This window comes from Sparus aurata, chromosome 8 (assembly GCF_900880675.1).
Source record: "Sparus aurata chromosome 8, fSpaAur1.1, whole genome shotgun sequence".
Taxonomy (NCBI): domain Eukaryota; kingdom Metazoa; phylum Chordata; class Actinopteri; order Spariformes; family Sparidae; genus Sparus; species Sparus aurata.
The window spans coordinates 36,413,132-36,432,558 of NC_044194.1; the positions used below are offsets into that span (position 1 = coordinate 36,413,132).

Genomic DNA, 19,427 nt, shown 5'->3' on the forward strand with positions numbered 1-19,427 from the left:
TGGCTAAACTATAAAACCAGCACAAAAATGACAATTGGCAACATAACATAAGCCACCACTGGACACACTTAAAATGCTAACAAAAAGTAACATGTTTTAGAACATCAAAAGCAAACTTTTGTTGATCTGGTCATTTTTTCGTTTTTATACAGTCGGGAGTCTGCACAGGGTGTTTTATTTTGAAAATTGACCAGATGCTATGACCTATGCCTTTCCTGTGTCTCTGACTTCCTGCTGGCACGATCTGTTCTGTGCAGCTTGTTGCAGCTTCCTTCAAAAATAAACCAGGCAGCCGGATTGCAAAGCAGCCGTGCACGGCTTGACTCCACTGTGCGTCGGAGCTGATCGTGACCGCTTGTGATTTGTAACACTCTTACCTGCTACTTGATGATGGAGGGTGATGGCAGGTTAACGAGGGGGATGCTATTTAGTAATTTTGCTAACAAGGGGGACGGCATCCCCCCTCATCCCCCCTCATATCGCCTACTGGTTATAGGTCCGGGACAGATTGCTGCTGTGGTTAGTATGATAAATGGAATTGAAGATAAATCCACTATTTATCAGTGCAGAACCTGATGCGACTCCTGGTGGTATTCTTCCCATAGTTCTGGCTCTGCACCCGGCTCTCTCCCCCAGAGCTAAGCAGCAGCTCTGCCCCTTTGCTCTGCCCAACTCTCCCCACTCAACACAAACATCTTTATAGTCGTTTTGATGGAGAGACCCCCGGTGGCAGGAATTGCATAGTATGTGTTTAAATTAATAGAAAAAGGAAAACAATCTCTCCTTATGTGTGAAATCTACATGACATGTGTTTGACACACTACAGCACTAAACATAAAACATGTCACAAAAACACTTGATAGATTGGATGTTAAAGGCAACATAAACTGGCAGGATGAAATTCAAATGCATGTCAGATCAAGTCCAGTCAAGATAGTTTTTACTATACACACTCTTTATTAGATTTGTATTAGTGGGGGGGCCTGCATTTTACAAAGTTACCTCAGAACTGAGTCAACACCTCTCACCTTACATTTTGTGTAACATTAAATAAAAATCTTCCCAGATGAATTATTAATAATAGGGCCTGTATTTTTCACTATACACTTTTTACAGATAGTTTCCAACATCTGAATATGACAGACTTCCTACTTAGAACCTATCCTACATGGACTAATATAGCATCAGACACCATACTCTATATTATCCCATGTCATATGCTGTACTACCCTATATCAATTGCCACAGTCATCAACCTTCAGGTTCAGAGTTTGGGCGGTTTTTCTGGCCATGACATGACTGATTGTGCCTCTGACACTGCTTTGACCTGTTTCCATATATCTTGATTGAGCTCACAGTGTGACTAGATCTCAGGTTGGATAAATAACAGAAACACTTGTTGCTCAGACTTTCCACGGTGTCCTGCCAGCTCTGCCTCCTCTGTGTTTCTTCCATCCTCTTTCACTTGTTCTTTCTCTGCTGTGTATGTGCCTCAATTCCTGCTACAACAGAGTGACAGTAGATGCATGTCTCATTTCCTCTGGGAGCTCAGCTGCCCACATCTGTGCGTGTGTGTTGTGGCAGATCTTATGTATCCCATTAGAATGATAATTCTGTGGTCTGATGTGAGCTGTGTTGTGGTGAGCAAGCAATGGCAGCTACTGGGCCAAAGCTGTGTGGGTCTGTTTTCTATTGTTTTCAATGTACATGAGACACACAATAGATGGTCAAGTCAACTTCTTTTCTATACAAGCTACACTGAACAAAAGTATAAACGCTACACTTTTGTTTTTGCTTGCATTTTTCATGAGGTGAAGACTTCTTCTGTGCACACAAAACAATTATATATTATTGCATTTTGAGCAATTTAATAATATTTGATATCAATATGCTGATTAAAAAGAATCCTTGTGTGAAGATGTGCCTTGGACTGGTCACATCTAAAGGTCACTCTAAAATGTGCTGTTTTATCACACAATACAATGTCACAGATGTTGCAAGTTTTGAGGGAGTGTGCAGTTGGCATGCTGACTAAGGAATGTCCACCAGAGCCGATGTCCATTTACGTTAATTTCTCCACCATAAGCTGTCTCCAATGTCCTGTCTGAGAATTTCTATGTCCAACCGTCCTCACATCCCTAAACCACTTGTAGGCCCACCAGCCCAGGACCTCCACACTGGGCCACTTCACCTGCATGAACAAATAGAGACCAGCCACCTGGAGAGTTGATGCAATCAGTTGATTGCAGTTAGTTCGCAAAACCAAACATTTCTGCACAAACTACTAGAAAATATCGCAAGCAGGAGGCTACTTTGACTCTTTTGACTTTGACAAGTCCTACTTGTACAACGCTTTTTACTGCCATCTTTTTTCTTGAAAAATGAAAATGTTCCAGATGGTGAAAACAGACACATATTTCAGTGTCAACAAGGTGTATTGCTTACTAAATATGGCTACAGTTAGCAGCAATTTGGTACTCTCCAAGAAATTGTGCGACATTTATTTACTGTGTTGATTTTGTTTATCTAGAGCATTGGATTTTTGATGATAAACTTTACACTTGTCTGCTTGTTGCTTCCAGATATTGCATGCTTGTTATTGTGTAGCAGTTCTAATGATTACAACAAAGAGGAATAGCTCATGATTACAGTGTTACCACACCCAAGACTCCAAATGTCATTGTTTCTGTCACCTTTGTGTAGCACAGCACCTTGCTGCCTTCACAGGAAATGGACTGAATTATTCAGCCCAACATTTCAGCAACATGGCATTTATTGTGTCAACTCAGGAGAATGGAGGTTCTTATTTTTGGAACTCCCCTTGGAGGAAATTAAAAGTTTCTTCCCCAGGGAAGCATTAATTTCTCCTGAGGGTGGGGGGCCTAAGCTGTGTTATCGCTGTGGATACAAATTTGTAAGAGGGATATTTCGCTGTCAGACTTCTAGTGAGTACCTAATCAGGCAACAATGACGAGTTCTGTTTGAAGGAGTATTCACATGCTTCCTCTTCTTCTTACCTTTAAATAGTGCTGGACATTTTTTGAATGGAAAAGACCTTAGAAATTATAGCTATTAGCATTTAATGGTGACTGGTTTGGACAAAGATACATTTACAACCACAGCCAAAAGCATCTTAAAGTCAATTAGTTTTCTTCTTGGGTTAGTGGATGACTTAAGTGTCTCATCTGTCGAACATTGGTGGTCTCAGATTGCTCATTCCTGAGAAAGGCTCCCATCATGAAACCTTTACACGAGTCCTCACTTCCAGAGTATATTTGCATTATTTATATCTGTAGAAAACTTGTAGCAATGTGTGTTTGTGGGTGTGTGGGTTCTGACCACACACCAGCACAGTTTAGGATTAGGGTCAGGTTATTAATGTGTTACCAGTTGCTAAATATGTTTGATTTTGATCTTATTAATCAAGGCGTTAGTGAGCATATGGAATAAAAGAAACTGTGTAATTTTCATATGCCATTTTTGGTAAAATACCAATTAGGGTAGGAACGTGTAAAGTTGGACCAACCTCCTTGAACTCCACTCACCCTCTCTGTCCTGCTGTGTTCCTCAAAATTGTCAAACATTTTGATATGAACGATTGTCACAACTGTGACAGTTGCTATCAAAGGTCACTGTTGGAGAAAACACTGTGAGCATTTAAGCCAGGCCAAGCATACACCTGTTGGCCATGCAGGATTGTGGGTGTGTTTGATTTGAGTCATATAGCATGCTTGCTGGTTGGTGCATTAAATTGGTGATTGATTAAAGGCGGGTACACACTACAGGATAATCGGATAATTTTTGTCACGATTTCCCCCTTACGATCAAAGCCAGCAAAGGCCCGATTATCTGATGTTTGCAAAGGACATCGTGTCTGATTTTCCTATGGCGTGGGGTGTGTTAAGAGTGATTTTGTCCGGTCAGTTCTGCTCAGAAGGCGTCGGAAGGAGAGAACGTAAATAATGAACATGTTTAATATTTGCGACTAGAAATCCTGTAATGTGTGGGGTGTACCGAGTGGAGCCGAGCACGCACAGCGTGTGATGTCATGTGTACCGGACAAACAGCCAGTCAAGACGCGAGCTGAGTCAGCTGTGTTTCTCTGTCAGCCTTTTATTTACCTGTTGCCATGGTTACCCGCAGTACCTGCTGAAGAATCGGTTAGTGTGTGGTGTGCACTACGGAGAACACCACACACTGTAAGATCAGCAGAGAGAGATCTTGTGCGATCTGTCTTTTGTTATCATCAAGTGTGTGGTCTCCTAATCTGTGAAGGTTTGAAAAATCCTGTAGTGTGTACCCCGCCTTAAGGTAGATACAACCGTTTATTTTTACCTAAGCCAAAGTCCAATAATGCTAACCTTAAACTAGTCACATTTTATAGATTACACAACTATTCAAGAATTCAGAAGTTTCCTGTAAGTCTTCCAAATCTACAAATGACATAGCATATCCACGGTTGGTTCGAAGTTTTAGGGTCAGTGGTGAAACACTGTGCGACCCTCCTGTTTTCCCCATGATTCCATTCATCCTGTGTGTTTCATTATGTTTTATAAAACTGTGAGCGTATGTGAGCTGTCCTGAGATGGTCCGACTTCTCCCTGCGTGTCGGATGAGACCTTTGTTACTTTTCTGTTTGCTCTCTTTCTGTCTTTTTGTCTTTTTTCTCCACATGTCCATCAAGAAATGAGACGTTCTCACACCCAAAATGAGAAAAGACGAGGGAAAAAAAAACCCTAGTGCATAATTCTTCCTGAAAAAGCCAGTGGAGAGAAAGAACAAGCAAAAGAGGAGGAGAGAGCAGAGAAAGAGCGTCTTTCTGCCATCTTTTCACTGGGATGGCCATGTCTAATTGTGTCACAGTGATAAATGAATGGGTTTTTTGTGGAGGGGTCAGGAACCTCCCTTGGATCAGAGGCCCATCAAAGTGAATGGTTTATTTTTTCTGTTTGAGAACTCCCCCCTTTCTGAATGGATATTTGAATGAGTATTCTCTTAACAGATATCTGGATACATTTTGGTTCATCACAGCAACAACACCAATTCTTCTTATTTAGCACATTTTGCTCTAGGTTTTATCTTCTGCTCATCGCAACACAAAAATGTGAGTTGCAGAGCTAAAACTTGATAACAAAGGGAAATCAAAATGTGTGGAAAGAAAGAAAGAAAGAGAAGTTGTTTAATGAAGTAAGTTTAAAATCCATTGTCCCTGGCCAAACTCTGTCCCCCTTACAGTCATTTCTTTTATTTCTCTGAGTGCACTGGAATGTATTTGGTGTTGTATGGATTATTTCCTGTGTGTGGTGTGTGTGTGTGTGTGTGTGTGTGTGTGTGCGTGTGTGTGTGTGTTTGTGTGTTTCGCTTTTAAGATTAAATTTCTCCTTTTTTGCCTTTTTTGAGTTTCTTTACTGTCCAGCCTGGCCTGAGGTTAAGCTCAATATCTTTCCATCTAGCTTGGTATTTAACAAAGTAAAAAAACATATTGCGTTTGGGCAGTATGATAATATTCTCTTAGGTTAAGCAGCAGGGTTTCCCCTACATGTTATTGACTGTGGCGCACCGCCACGGCAAAATAAAAGCCGCCATGCCTTAAAAATTCAGTGTTTCCCATACATTGATTAATATTTCTGGCTTTCCAGCGCATACCGACGTTTCAGTCAGTCTCTTTTTTTTGCATTACTTTTAATGACTTCAGAACTACTAATTCAGGGCTGAATTAGTGAAAAAAATAATAATAATATAAAGCTGTTTTCGAACCTGGAGCAGTGCGCTTCACGCCCTCGGAGGCTCCTCCACTCGCACACACACGCAAACACACACACGCAGTGACAGATGGTGGGTCTGTGTGTCGCTCCGAAGCAGCCATGAATTAGTTACAAAATGACAAAAATGTTGTCTATGACAGACTGTTACGGTGAGTTGAAGAGTATCAGAAACATCTAGTATGTTATTGTATATTCACAAAAAATCTGGTCATCATTATAAATCCAGTGTTAGAGAAAGGAAATATTTTACCGTCGTCTTCCACCACAGTCTTTGACGTTAACTAGCATGTTGGATATTTAGCTTGATAATTAGGTACAGGATTAAAAGAGTCCTGCACGGGTCTTATTTTGCAAACCCGCACCCGCCCGAACCTGCCATCTCTCTATAAAAGCAAGGAATCTCTGGTGCACCACGTGGCCACGTGCGCACCAGAGCCAATCACTGCAAAGCCCACCTTAAGAAACAAGCAGATTTATAGCTGCAGGGCGCGAGCTGGACTGGGATTTTGCCGGCGGTTCGGTCCCGTTCTGTGCATCTAAACTGACTGTTGTGGATTAATGACACTGAACAAATCTGGGTCTGAGGAGATCCAGACACGCAAGGACAACAAACTGTGGATGTTCGTGTGCAGCTAGCTGCTAGCCACCCCCCCTCCTCCTCCTCCTCCTCCTGAGTCGATGGATGTGCCAGTGCATCACGTGACCAATTTAAGATGACGTAGCAGCAAGGCGCAGCCTCCGTGAGTCTCGGTTCCGACGTATATGTTGGCATAGGCGCCGATTTATGTTTTTGCCCATGGGTGCTCAATTTTTTATTTATTTATTTATTTTTGGTGCTCAAATTAAATGAATACCCCTAAGGTAATGATTGTCACAAACTGACTTTTATTTAGAGCTGTCCCAAATGATTATTTTTCAAACGATTAATCTAGCGATTATTTTTTCAATTAGTCGACTAATCTAACGATTAATTTAACGTTACATGACCAAACAAAAGTAACGTAGTAACTGTAACTGTCGTTGGTAACTTATATGAGGAAAAAAATACCGCAGCTGTAGGCGGAGCAGCGTCTGTCCTCCCGCCTGTCCTACCAACTCTTCGTCACATTTCTGCCCGAAAAACAGCGTCTGTCACCGGCAAAAACCTTTAACTCACTCAAGTGGTTGTGTTGATAGAAATCACCACGATGGTCAGCCCTCCCGACCGAGACTAGTGAACTTTCCCCCAGAAAACAAGTGACAGAGTCACGCAGCGACCTGTTTACTGATGGCGATTATGTAATAATGTCATTTAGCGTGAACAACGTAACTCTTTCATTTTCCAGGATGTTTAGGGGGCCGGGTTCTCAATCACTACACATTATAAACGGTAGATTGACAGGGGAGACACCTGGGAAACACCCCGACGTCATCATCATGACGTGTACCGTCACGTCTCTTTAGGAGCGGCATCGCAGCTTTCTGTGTGAATTACGTGGAGGTTTGTTTTTATTCCAGCGGTGCTTCGCTCTGTGTGAATGACCAACGGCGGAGAATTGGCGAACTGCCACTGCGGCGATAATGCAGCATCTCTGTGTGAGAGGGGCACCCACGGGATCGGCGCCTATGTATGTTGGGGCTGCCTTCAAACTATATACCAGTTTTTAAGTCGTGTTGATAGTGAGGTGTCTGGATGGCAACACATTCTGATTTTTGAATTTACTTAGTGTAGGTTAAATGATGACTAATTGTTTCTCCTCATATGAGTTAAAGAGTGCAGACAGAGTGAGGCTCACAGCTCCAGGGGTCCTAAAGTAGTTTTTCAACTGGTGAAGGCTAAAGGTTAGCAGACGGCAGGCCATCATAAAGCACTAAAACCTGAAGTTGGCCCCCACCAAATGGTGGGAGATGCCCAAACGTTTATGTTCCCATAGAGGGATGGGGAACCCATTTGGGTCATTTTGGGGACAAGACCTACAGTTGACAGCAGCCAGGTCAGATGAGTTAGGGGAGAAGAGTAGAGAAACAGGTCAACTCCTCTTTTAGGCTATTGGATAATATGCCAAAATGACCAATTAGAAGAAGTGGGTGTTTACTGGGAAAGGGGCTCTAAAGGCCGGTGCAGGGAAAGAAACAGGGGGTGGCACTTGGAAAACCTCCTAAGAGAAGAAGCTGAGGTTTTGAGGGAGCAGAGGGCAGAGCATTTTGACATTGTTTTGTCCACAGATTTGATATTATCAGAAAGCGGCCGCTTCTGATCAGGACTCAAGGTGCTAGATTTTGTTTCAATAAAGATTGCTTCTTCATTCCACCCGCCTTGACTCCGCAGACTCCTTTTATGATCAAACTACACGCCGACACCTTAAGGACGAGAAGCCCAGAAACCACAATAGGCCAAGTAAAACCGGACTTATGATAAATACTGTCCGCCACGCTTTTTCGCGGACATTGCGGTCACGTTTGCTGCGCGTTTGGTGCAGGAAGAAATGGTCAAAACGGGCTTCTCTCACGAAGCAAGGAAGTGTTTGCTTTGTGCTACTCCTTTTCCTATTGGTGGAAAAAGGCACCCCACCAACCAATCACAAAATTAAATGGCAAACTACGTGATTTGGTTGCTTAGGAACGGGGGGAAGTTGTCGGAGGGACAGTGACCGTGACAGCAACAGAGATAGCGAGTTTTGAGAGTTGAGAGATTTGTGACATTAAGCGTGTTTGGAGTGTATTGTTAGTGTGTTATGTAGTGTTTAGTTTAGTGTGAATGTTCAGCAGGCAGGAAGGAGCTGAGGGAAACATATCACTACGTATAACTTTGTAAATTTAATTTTTTTTTTTAGCAAACAGCAATTTATATATTTGCATTATAAGTAATAAAAATAGTTTGTTAAACATATTTGTGGTTTTCACAGTAAGAAAATGTAATTTTATCTACTCGGATTTTATGTTTTTTGTGATTTAAGGTCCATTGTATTATAACAGTTTGTCAAAATGAAAAAATAACTGTACAGTCACACATGTGAGGTTGTGCTGAAAATAATGACACCAAGCAAGGCGAGGTAAATAGTTTTTAAGGTGATATATAATGGCAAAATCAAAAATAGTCAAAAACGGCCAATTATACCCTGGAATATCGGATTTCACAACAAACCTAAATATCCCTGACGTCCCACCTTCAAACACAGCCTCATTTGGCCATCCATGAAAAAGCTCCTTAACCTCCCACTTATTTATAGGAATACATATTTCCTACGGGCACTGCACTAGTACTTAAAACCGCATCCGACCCGTTTTCCGACAGTAGCACAAATTACATTCCGTACCCGAGCCGACCCGCTATAAATTGTGCAGGACTCTGACTTAGATAACTCCTCTCTTGAAACAAATGATAAAAATCGTATTTCTTTACAATAGTAGACGAATCTTCATTCCAAGCCCATGCAGGGGAGTTCATGATGGCTGTGTGAGGGCATTATAACCAGAGAAAAAAAATGAAATTCCCTAAGTAGCCTATGACATAAGTATAAATATTACAGTATGATAACCCAAACTAACTCTTAATTAACTCTACTGTTACCATGCATCTGCCAATTTAACTTATTAACACACTTTTTTGTTAACAAGTATCTTTGGTGTTCTAAAGGGTTAGGTTGGATCACACTATAACACAAACATATTAACACTCCTGTGTTTGAGCTAAATTTACTGATTTTGTCAATGGAGTCTGTTGGCTGTAAAGAAAGTGATATGATGGCAGCAGTGTTGGGAAGATTACTTTGGAAATGTAGTTGGTTACAATTACAAGTTACCCTGTTGAAAATGTAATAGTAGTGTAACTATTTCAATTACTTTCTCAAAGTAATGTAACTAATTACATTTGATTACATTTTGATTACTTTTCTTAATTTTGAATGAAATCTCTCAACTGCTAACCATTTTCACATTTTAAGACCTATAGTGTGATAAGCCTTTCAGTTCAAAGGTTTAACCATATATAATGAGTCTGACCTTCGGCCTGTACTGCGAAGAGGCTCACTTCCTCACTAAGTGGAGCGACAACGGGCTGATTTCAGCCAAGAGGAGCAGGTTGTTTTAATGGAGAGAGTATGAGCGATACAAAAAAGCCTGATCACAGCCTGAAGCAACAGTGTTGCTCCAAATATGACAAGAGGAGGCTGATTTTAATTTCTGACAGCTCTACATTGAGCTGCTTTTAAATATGAAGCTTTAGAGCAACAACAACTGTTGTTTTGAACTGTGTTTTATATTGTTTTCATATATTTCACTGATCGCAATTATAAAATGCCAGTGTGTGTTTTATTGAAAGCGAGGCTGGTGTGCGTATGAAAATAGGTTACAGTGGGTTTTTTAGGTGCTGTAGCTACAAGCAAATCTCATGTTGTCTCTGTACAAAGACCTTTTTAAATGTGAGAAAACACAAGATTTGCGTTTGGGCAACACATAACAGGCGAAACAATTAATTCATTCATCGCCACGACATTAAGTTAAAGTATCTGTCCTGCTGCGAGCGCACAACTTCTTTCAGTGGTGACTGACTGTATATAAAAGTAAATAAATGACCTTCTGACGCGAGTCGGATCATCAGCTGAGCAGCGTATCCCCTCAGCTGAACATCTGTAGAGACGCTCAGAGAGAAAGTCAACAGCAGCGGATCAGCGCGATCTCTCCCTCCGTACAAATGCTCCGTTCTGATCCAGCTCCACTGGACTTTCAAAGTAAAGGTGACGTCAGCTGTAAATGAGTTGAATAGTTGCGGCGCTTTTATAACCGATTTTATGATTAAACTCTGAACAGAACAGAACCTGGTCGGGGCCAGGTTATGAGCTAAGCATAAGTTACCATGGTGATCTAGCCGGGTAAAAAGAGAGCCACCTTTGTAATACAGGGAAGCCTGGCTTCTGTCTGTATTAAGTGTTTTTTGTATTTCCAGCCCAGGAACATCTTGTGCGCCGCCGACACTGTTGCTGCTGAGTCTGACTGCCGCCGTGCGGTTTGTCGGTTGAGTCGAATGGCACATGACCAGAGAGAGCCAATCATAAGCGTCAGTTTTGGAAGGAGGATGTTGATATGAAAATAACTAAAAACAAACATGAATCCAGGGAGGCGAAAAACTATTTCATAAATCCGAGCTTTGGCAGCGATTTTTCAAATGTAACTTAAGTCGTAATCATTGAAATTTCCAAAAGCAACTGTAATTTAATTACATATTTTCTCCCAGTAATGTAACGGATTACAATTACGTACATTTTGTAATTAAATTACGTAACGTCGTTACATGTAATTCGTTACTCCCCAACACTGGATGGCAGTTTCTGGTTCAATAAACAATCTTAGTTTTTCACAAAATTTCCATCTCAGTATGGATCCTTTTGATTATGGGAAAAAAAACACAAGCAAGCACTTTCAGTGGATGTAACATTATGTTAAATCAAGCATTACACCTCTGGCTAGTGGATCAGGAGCTATTTGTGTGTGGATTGCAGAAAGTCAACAAAATGTCTCAAAATGACAACTAAGGAATGTGTGTATCGCTTAATCCACAAATGCAGATTCAACATTTCACACACAGAATTGCAAATGGACAAATTATATTTCGTGAAAAATGCACCCACAAAAAAAGTATTTTTTACAAATTACAAACGATATTTACACAAAGTCATATTTTTACAAATCATAGCACATTCTATGAAATGCCTTCAAATTGACTTAGAAGTCAAGAGTAAATAATTTGTGTTTGAGGTGATCAAAACTAATTTGTAAATCATTAAAAATATTTGTGGATCATGGTTCATGCATTTACAGATAGTTTTGAGACATTTCTCTCTCCATATCAGCGGTGCTATGTGTCAGTTCCTTTGAGGAGTTCCCAATAAATTGTGATACCATGGTTTTTAGTAACTTCTGTGCAGTTGCTAACTTGATCTGCTCTGACCTTGCTGGCTTCGCCATTGATTAACTCTTTTCTTGAGCATTTTGCATCCTTTCTTATCTTTTATGGCCTTTCGGTGTTTCTTCTTACACGCATCTGTCCCTTACACTGATAAATGTGTAAAGTTTTTGTAGTTTTAAGTGGGTAATTGCAACAAGCCTTTGAGCACAGTTCCACGACATGTTTAACTATTCTAGCTGCAAACTTCAAGGGCTGCATATCCTGGTTCCTGGTTTTGAAAAATTCTGTTAAAATGTAGTTAACTAAATAAGTTATTACAAATTTTTTGTATAACTAATGAAGAAACATTAAATACAACATTAAATAAAGAAAATTGTTTCATTGTATGAAACAATTATAAGAAGGTAATGTTTTCACACATGTCTGTTTGTTTGTTGATTGGTCTATTAGTTTGTGTTGGTTTGATGACATTAAAGCCCACTGTAGATGGCTGCCATTTTTTTGTCTATGTTTTTTAGGCAAGCTAGCTCGATGGCATCTCCTTCCCCACCAACAAATGTGAACAATGGAGCCGCTCCAATGAGCATAACACTAGACCTAAATGAATTACTGAATAATTATGAGATTTGGGTAGTCATTCAGTAGTACAAAACCATGCTAGCTTCATAGATAGGATCAAGTTGCATTGTGAGAGCCTTCTGTGCAGTGTCAGTCTGAGTGGTAATGGTGTTGGGCTGTTTTTATAAAGCACCTTTCTAGTCTTAGTGACCACTCAAAGTGCTATACAACACAAGTCAGCATTCACCCATTCACACACACATTGATACACTGGTGGCTGAGGCAAAGCACTGCCAGAGGCCTGTACTGTGAAGGGGGCTCAACATATCCAGGCTTTGTGCTCATGATGCAGCTCAACAAAGCCCCAAGTCCCCAAACAGAGTTAAACGGTACTGCGACGGTGGTTATCAGCTTAATTTGTTAAGTCCGGTTCTCTGCTTTGTGCTCTGCGAGCGTTCACATAAAAGGGGGCGTTTGACGTCATATTATTCTACTTCCGTGCGAAAATGGATCGATCCCGGGCCACATATTTTACTCAAGATGAGCAGATTCTTATTATGCAGGACTATGAAGAATTCAAGGACACAATCACGGTAAAAAGTAACACTGTCGCTGCCAACAGAGCGAGGGAGGGCTGCTGGCAGAAAACTGCTGACCGTGTAAATGCGTAAGTTAACAATGATTAATATTATGATCATTATTATATTAAGCTCTTAGTGTTTTAATTTCTGAAAGCTCAACATTGTGCAACTTTTACATATTAACCCTCATCCATTTAAAAAATAAATACACTGAAGCAACAACTATCTTTTTTCATTTTTGAATGATGTCTATATTGTTTTCACATTTTACTGATCTCAGTTATAGAATGCGCGTGTGTGTTTAATTGAAAGCGAGGCTGAGTGCGTAGGCTGTAAATGTTCAGTGTTTTTTTTGTTTTTTTTTATCACTGTGTCGGGATGAACAAGCAAATGTAGCTACTGTCCCTGTACAATGACAATAAAGACCTTTTTGACAGTGAAAATAGCTCCAGCCTGTCAGATTTGTGTTTGGGCGTACACTGCCCTACAACGGGTGAAACATTGATCAGTTCATCAGTTTATTCATGGACACATCAAAGAAATGATTAACTTTACTCATTATCTGTGACAAATAAATACTAGGTTGGCCTAATTAATATTTCATATTGCATTTTATTAAGATGTGGAAGCAGCAGTCGGACATGGCAGCAAGTTAGAGCCAAATACAAACACATCATTCAGAGTGGTATGTAGCCAAGCTGCCCCATCATTTTGTCAGTGTGTGTTCTTGCTCAGATTTTCTGCATCACCAACTGAATGTAAGTAGGCAACAAAACGAAGGTGAGTGCACAGCTTCACGCAGGCACGCGGGAAGATGTTTTAAGTGGGGGGGGGGCTGCCAACTGAATGAATGAGTGACGTTATCGTATTTTTTTCTGCTACTGTACCCTAGCGCATCGCACACTATTGCTGTTTTCATCTTCTTTGTTGTCCTCCTCCTCAGTGATATTCGTTTTTTTTTTTTTTATTAAATAGGCACAGTAACGTTACTTGAGAAAAAATCCAATATTCCTTTCTGTTTTACTCCACGTCCACGGTTGTTACTCGCCATTGTTGTTCGACTATTCGTTTGAATATGCTGACGCGGCTTCCTGGTGAGGGAGTCTCCTCCACAAATCTTTTTTTTTAAATGTATTTTCCCACACATTCCCACAACTCTACTTACACCCCATATCATTTATAGATATTATATATATCTCCAGGTGGGAGGAGAGTTCCGGCCTCAAGTGGAGGAGTTTAAGTATCTTGGGGTCTTGTTCACGAGTGAGGGAAGGATGGAGCGTGAGATTGACAGGCAGATCGGTGCAGCGGCCGCAGTAATGCGGTCGTTGTATCGGTCTGTCGTGGTGAAGAGAGAGCTGAGTCGAAAGGCGAAGCTCTCGATTTACCAGTCAATCTACGTTCCTACCCTCACCTATGGCCATGAACTTTGGGTCATGACCGAAAGAATAAGATCCCGGATACAAGCGGCCGAAATGAGTTTCCTCCGCAGGGTGGCAGGGCGCTCCCTAGAGATAGGGTGAAGAGCTCTGTCACCCGGGAGGAGCTCGGAGTAGAGCCGCTGCTCCTCCACATCGAGAGGAGCCAGCTGAGGTGGCTCGGGCATCTGTTTCGGATGCCCCCGGGACGCTTCCCTCGGGAGGTGTTCCTGGCATGTCCCGCCGGGAGGAGACCCCGAGGAAGACGCCTTGGGATCCTCCCGGAAGAGCTGGAGGAAGTGTCCGGGGAGAGAGAAGTCTGGGTGTCCCTGCTCTGGCAGCTGCCCCCGCGACCCGGCCCCGGATAAGCGGACGAAAATGGATGGATGGATGGATATATATATATATATATATATACTTTTTATATATATATATATATATATATATATATATATATACCGGTATATTTATTTCAAACATTTAGGTTTACAGTGATGTTACACCCTGCAGCCACCACCAGGGTGGCAGCACCCCCCTTCCCGCGCTACTGCGCTCACGTCGTAGTGCTGATGAATTATTCTTGCTCCCAGGTCCACCGGGTTCTCAATGAATGGTGACGCCATCTCCGAATGAGTTACACAGTGAAACAGCAGCGCTTTTATAGCCGATTTTAAGCTGAAACTCTGAACAAAACCTGGTCGGGACCAGGTTATGAGCTAAGCATAAGTTACCATGGTGATCTAGCCGGGTTAAAAGAGAGCCACCTTTGTAGTTCAGGGAAGCCTGGCTTTAGACTCAACATACCTCGCTAACCCACTAAACTGGCTTCGCAGTACACCCCTCTGGTCATGAGGAGCGATAACCACTCATACACACTCTTACACCAATGGAAGAGGGAGCAATTTGGGGTTCAGGTTGTCCCAAGGACACTCTCATATGTAAGCTGCAGGGGTTGGAATCGAACTACTGACCTCTCTCGACGGCCGCTCTACCTCATGTGTAATATCACCATGTATTGGAATGTCTCTTTCTCTATGCTTTAACATGGACAAAACAGCCTTTTCGCTTCTTAATGATGGCTCACCTAAAAAGATGGTTCCCACCAGCTGAAGGCTTGTCTTACACGGCACTGCACTGCAACTGCTTCCAAGCATTCATCCTTTATTTATTGTACACATATAGTGTCACAAAATTGTCCAGCAGAATTTTTCCCATTTCTGAAATCTCTGGCATGGCAGCGTGTGACCGACATTCACACAAACATCCACCCTCACGGAGGCTGCAGATGACTGTAGTGTGTCTAAAATAAAAGCATGTGTCTATTTCAGTCAACGGCAGTCCAGTAATAGCACAGGCGGTGAGGAGGAGGGTTGGACACAAGTTCTAATTGCAGCCTTGTAAACTGCAGCTCTCACTTTCCACTCATAGAAACACACTCACACAACCACACGCACAGCATGGATTTGTTGGCAGCGGTGCTTGTATCAGTTTTCAGCAGCCTAGTAATAAATGCCTTGGAACATATGCACACACATACACACACACACACACACACACAGAACAGAGACAGATTATGGCAAATTGTGTTGTGCATTTACATATGTTTGTTCATGTTGCAAGTTTTACAGTTCTGCAACATTACTGATAATGTTAGGGGCAATGTAAAGATCCAGTGTGTAGGCTAAGTTACATCTAGCAGTGAGGTTGCAGATGGCAAACAACAAAATATACACCGCCTTATCCTACCCTACATAGGCCACTAAAGACTTAAAAGCCCTCTGCACAGTGTTTGGTTTGTCCCTTCTGGGCTACTGTAGAAACATGGGAATGCAACATGGCAGACTCTGTGGCGGAGGACTTGCTATACTCAATATAAAAAACTCCTACCCAGGTTACGAAAATACAACAGGTTTCAGGTGATTATAAAGTAATGAAAACAGACTTGTGAAAATTATATTTTATTTCTGCCAACAGACTTACCAAAATCCTTCACACTTGGTGGTCAAATGTCACTGTGACCTCAGAAAACTGAGCTTGTGACACTAATATTGGGTATCCACCTTGAAGCTGTGCTGATTGTATAGCTCTTCTGTGCTGCTGGGTTGAACATGTGTGTGAAGTACCAACGTCTTACAATTTGTCTTTTAGCTTCCTTGCAGCTAATCCATTCTTGAGGCATTGTAGTCTATTAGTTTTTCTGACACTGACCTTCAGGCGATTGTCATTCCCCTTTATCAGTACTCTGTACTCCTCTGTAAAAATAGTGTGAAGTGAAGACGGCATGTTTCTCACTGGAGATTATGCACTGGAATTATAGTGAGAATGTCAATTTCTACACAAAACATTTTTTCATAGCTTGTATGAAAGTCCTTCGATCGTCTTGACTACATACAGTATATTATTTGACAAGTACACAGAGGCATGCAACTCTGAGGCGATAATTCTAGCGATGGAACTTCAAAAGATAGCTGTACTGTATGTAAGAGAAATTCCAAAGACTTGATACAATTTTTTCCTTTCTTTCTTTATGTTTTATAAACAAAGCTTTTCAGATATACATCATTAAAAACAACTACCGTATACATTTTTTTTCTAATACATTGTATTGCTGTCAATGTGCTGAAGTTGTTTTCTTGTGTTTTGTCTTTTCTGTGTCACCTTAAGTTGCAGTGTTTTGAGCTCTCTTACCAAAGAGAAGGGCTCACTGTTAGTGCTCTTCCTGACTTTCGTGGAAACATTAAAAGAAACTACATTTGTATACAGGTCTTAGCTCCCAATTTTCATTCACATTTTTTTCATTTCACACCTCCTTCATGTATGCTTCTTGTGATATTAGTTGAACTTTAGCTGCTCATTAAGGAAGGCAGAGAAATAGTTGTGAAAATAATTGGTGTAATATCCCTTTAAAATGCGTTAAAAAACTTTTTCCATTATTTAGTCCTACCTTGTAGCTGTCAGTTAGTGGACATATTTGGACACGTAGCTTCCTGTGGACATCCCCGTTTTCTGCCTTTTGTCTCATCAGTCACTATTTTTCCCTCTATCCTGTTTCCTCCAGCTCCTCTCATTCCTTTCCATCCCTTTCACAACCTCCCTGATATATTTGCTCTTATTTTATTCTCCCCTGGGAGGTCAAAGGTCAGGGTCAGCAACAGAATAGCAGCTATGAAAGCTGGTGAATTTCGTACAATGCATAAACACACCACATTCTTTTGAACATTAGACAGAGAAGTGTTTTAGCTTTGCTGCTTAATTTAGTTTTAGAAGGAAATGTAACTATTAAAAATGATATTCTACCATAGCTGGCTGTTTTTCTTCGACCATGAAGAATGTAAGGCCATAAGAATGAGTCATTAACATGTACACTAGCTGAGTAAGGCCTCTAAAGGTTTCCCTGTCTCTTCTCTCTGTTCCTATCTCAGGTTATTAATGTGGATGGCAGTAACAGACAGACTCTGCTAGAGGACAAGCTGCCTCATATCTTTGGTTTTACTTTGCTGGGTGATTACATCTACTGGACTGACTGGCAGAGGCGCAGCATTGAAAGGGTTCATAAAGCCACGGCTGTTCGAGAGATCATCATCGATCAGCTGCCGGATTTAATGGGGCTGAAGGCCACTAAAGTGACAGAGACTTACGGTAAGGAGGATGAGTGATTTTTTAAAAGCTCAGAAGTAGAACAGCCTGTATGAAAATAAGAATGAAATGTAAAATGCGGTATGAAGTAAATGACGAAACTCTGTGTCTAGGTACAAATGGCTGTGCGCAGAATAATGGCAGATGCAGCCATCTGTGTTTCTGGAGTCGGCGGGCTGTCAGCTGTGCCTGTCCCATAGGAATGGAGCTCCTTTCAGACCTGCAGACGTGTGTCGTGCCAGAAGCCTTCCTGCTCTTCACCAACAGGTGTGTCTAACTGTCAACCTGCCTTTGACCTAAAGACATGCTCACTATTCCTCTCTTCCTGGGACTTACTACTACAGTATATTTAAAATAAATCTTTATATATTTTTAATCAATAAAGCTGTCTACACAGACCATGTAACAGCTTGAATGTTACATGTGCTGGAATGTGACTCATAGTATAATTTACACTTTAAATCTATTTTCTTATGTTTTACCTGCCTAACTACAGTGAATGTGTGGTGGGCTCAGTGCTGCCTAAACAAAGATGACCTACACATGAGGGAATTTTATCTAACTGAGTTTGAGTTTTAACCTTTTCCCCCTGCATAACTACATTCTCTCAGTTCCGTCTTGGATCCATCATTTTGTAAATCACCTACTGCCTACACACAGTACTGGGCCTGAACATATCCTCTGTAGACACAGGCAGAGGGCTGAATTTGCTGCTGCTGCTCTGTTAATTTGCTGCTCATACTGTGCAGCCAGTGCAGACATTGTGTTACAGCATTGTGCCTTTCCTGCACAGGGTCATTATACTGCTCTGATAGCAGTCAGCTGCTGTCAGCTGTCAGTTCAATTGTTTGTCATGTAACAACAGAACATCTTCTTTTTCATCAATTTTCATTTTCTTTCTCAACAATCATTCAGACTATTTTCATCACAACCTTGGCAAATAATACTACATTTATGGAAGCTGATTTCATAGTGATTATAAAACACAGGGTTGAACATGTGTACAGTTATTAACTTGTATACTTTTTTTTTACAAAAGTATGCAAAGTATACAAGTGTACTTTTGATTATGTGTCGGGGTAACTGTATACAGCGTCATAATGACGGTGATGACAATTTGTCAGCAACGCTGTCCATCCACTTTATGTTTATAACAGTGATGCTCGGTGCGGAAATTCAGACAGTCCACCTCTGCTTGTCCAACTGTAGTCCTGTGCTCTGTCGGCTCCAAACATGGTCCACCCGCCCAGCTTAAACCAAGCTGGATTAGCTTGGTTTAAGGCTTATTCCAACTCTCTTCCTCCCTGGGGCAGTCCAAATGGTCGGGATGTTTGAAAGATTTTGTTGATGAGTCCAACACCTGCACTCCTTTACAATGCTGATGACGTTATTTCTGCCATAGGCAATGCATACTGCAGAACAAGATGAAGAGCACAACAACAAAATGTAGAATATACTGTATACCATAATACTGAATGCACCCTGTGTCATTTTTTATTTAATTCTTTCATTGACTTCCTCTTGACTTGGTTTGATGGCCTTTTTTTTTCTGAAACTCCTTTAGCCTGGGCTTTGGCTTGGAGTT

At 41.3% G+C, this 19,427-nt stretch overlaps 1 protein-coding gene across 1 annotated transcript in view; it reads left to right on the plus strand.

Moving 5' to 3' along the window:
• The window catches only part of lrp5 (low density lipoprotein receptor-related protein 5), a 104,184-nt gene that overhangs the window by 61,518 nt on the left and 23,239 nt on the right, over positions 1 to 19,427 (plus strand). The window contains exons 12-13 of the mRNA XM_030425773.1: positions 17,629 to 17,845; positions 17,956 to 18,109. Coding sequence (XP_030281633.1) covers positions 17,629 to 17,845; positions 17,956 to 18,109 — 371 coding nt within the window. The remainder of the gene's footprint in view (positions 1 to 17,628; positions 17,846 to 17,955; positions 18,110 to 19,427) is intronic.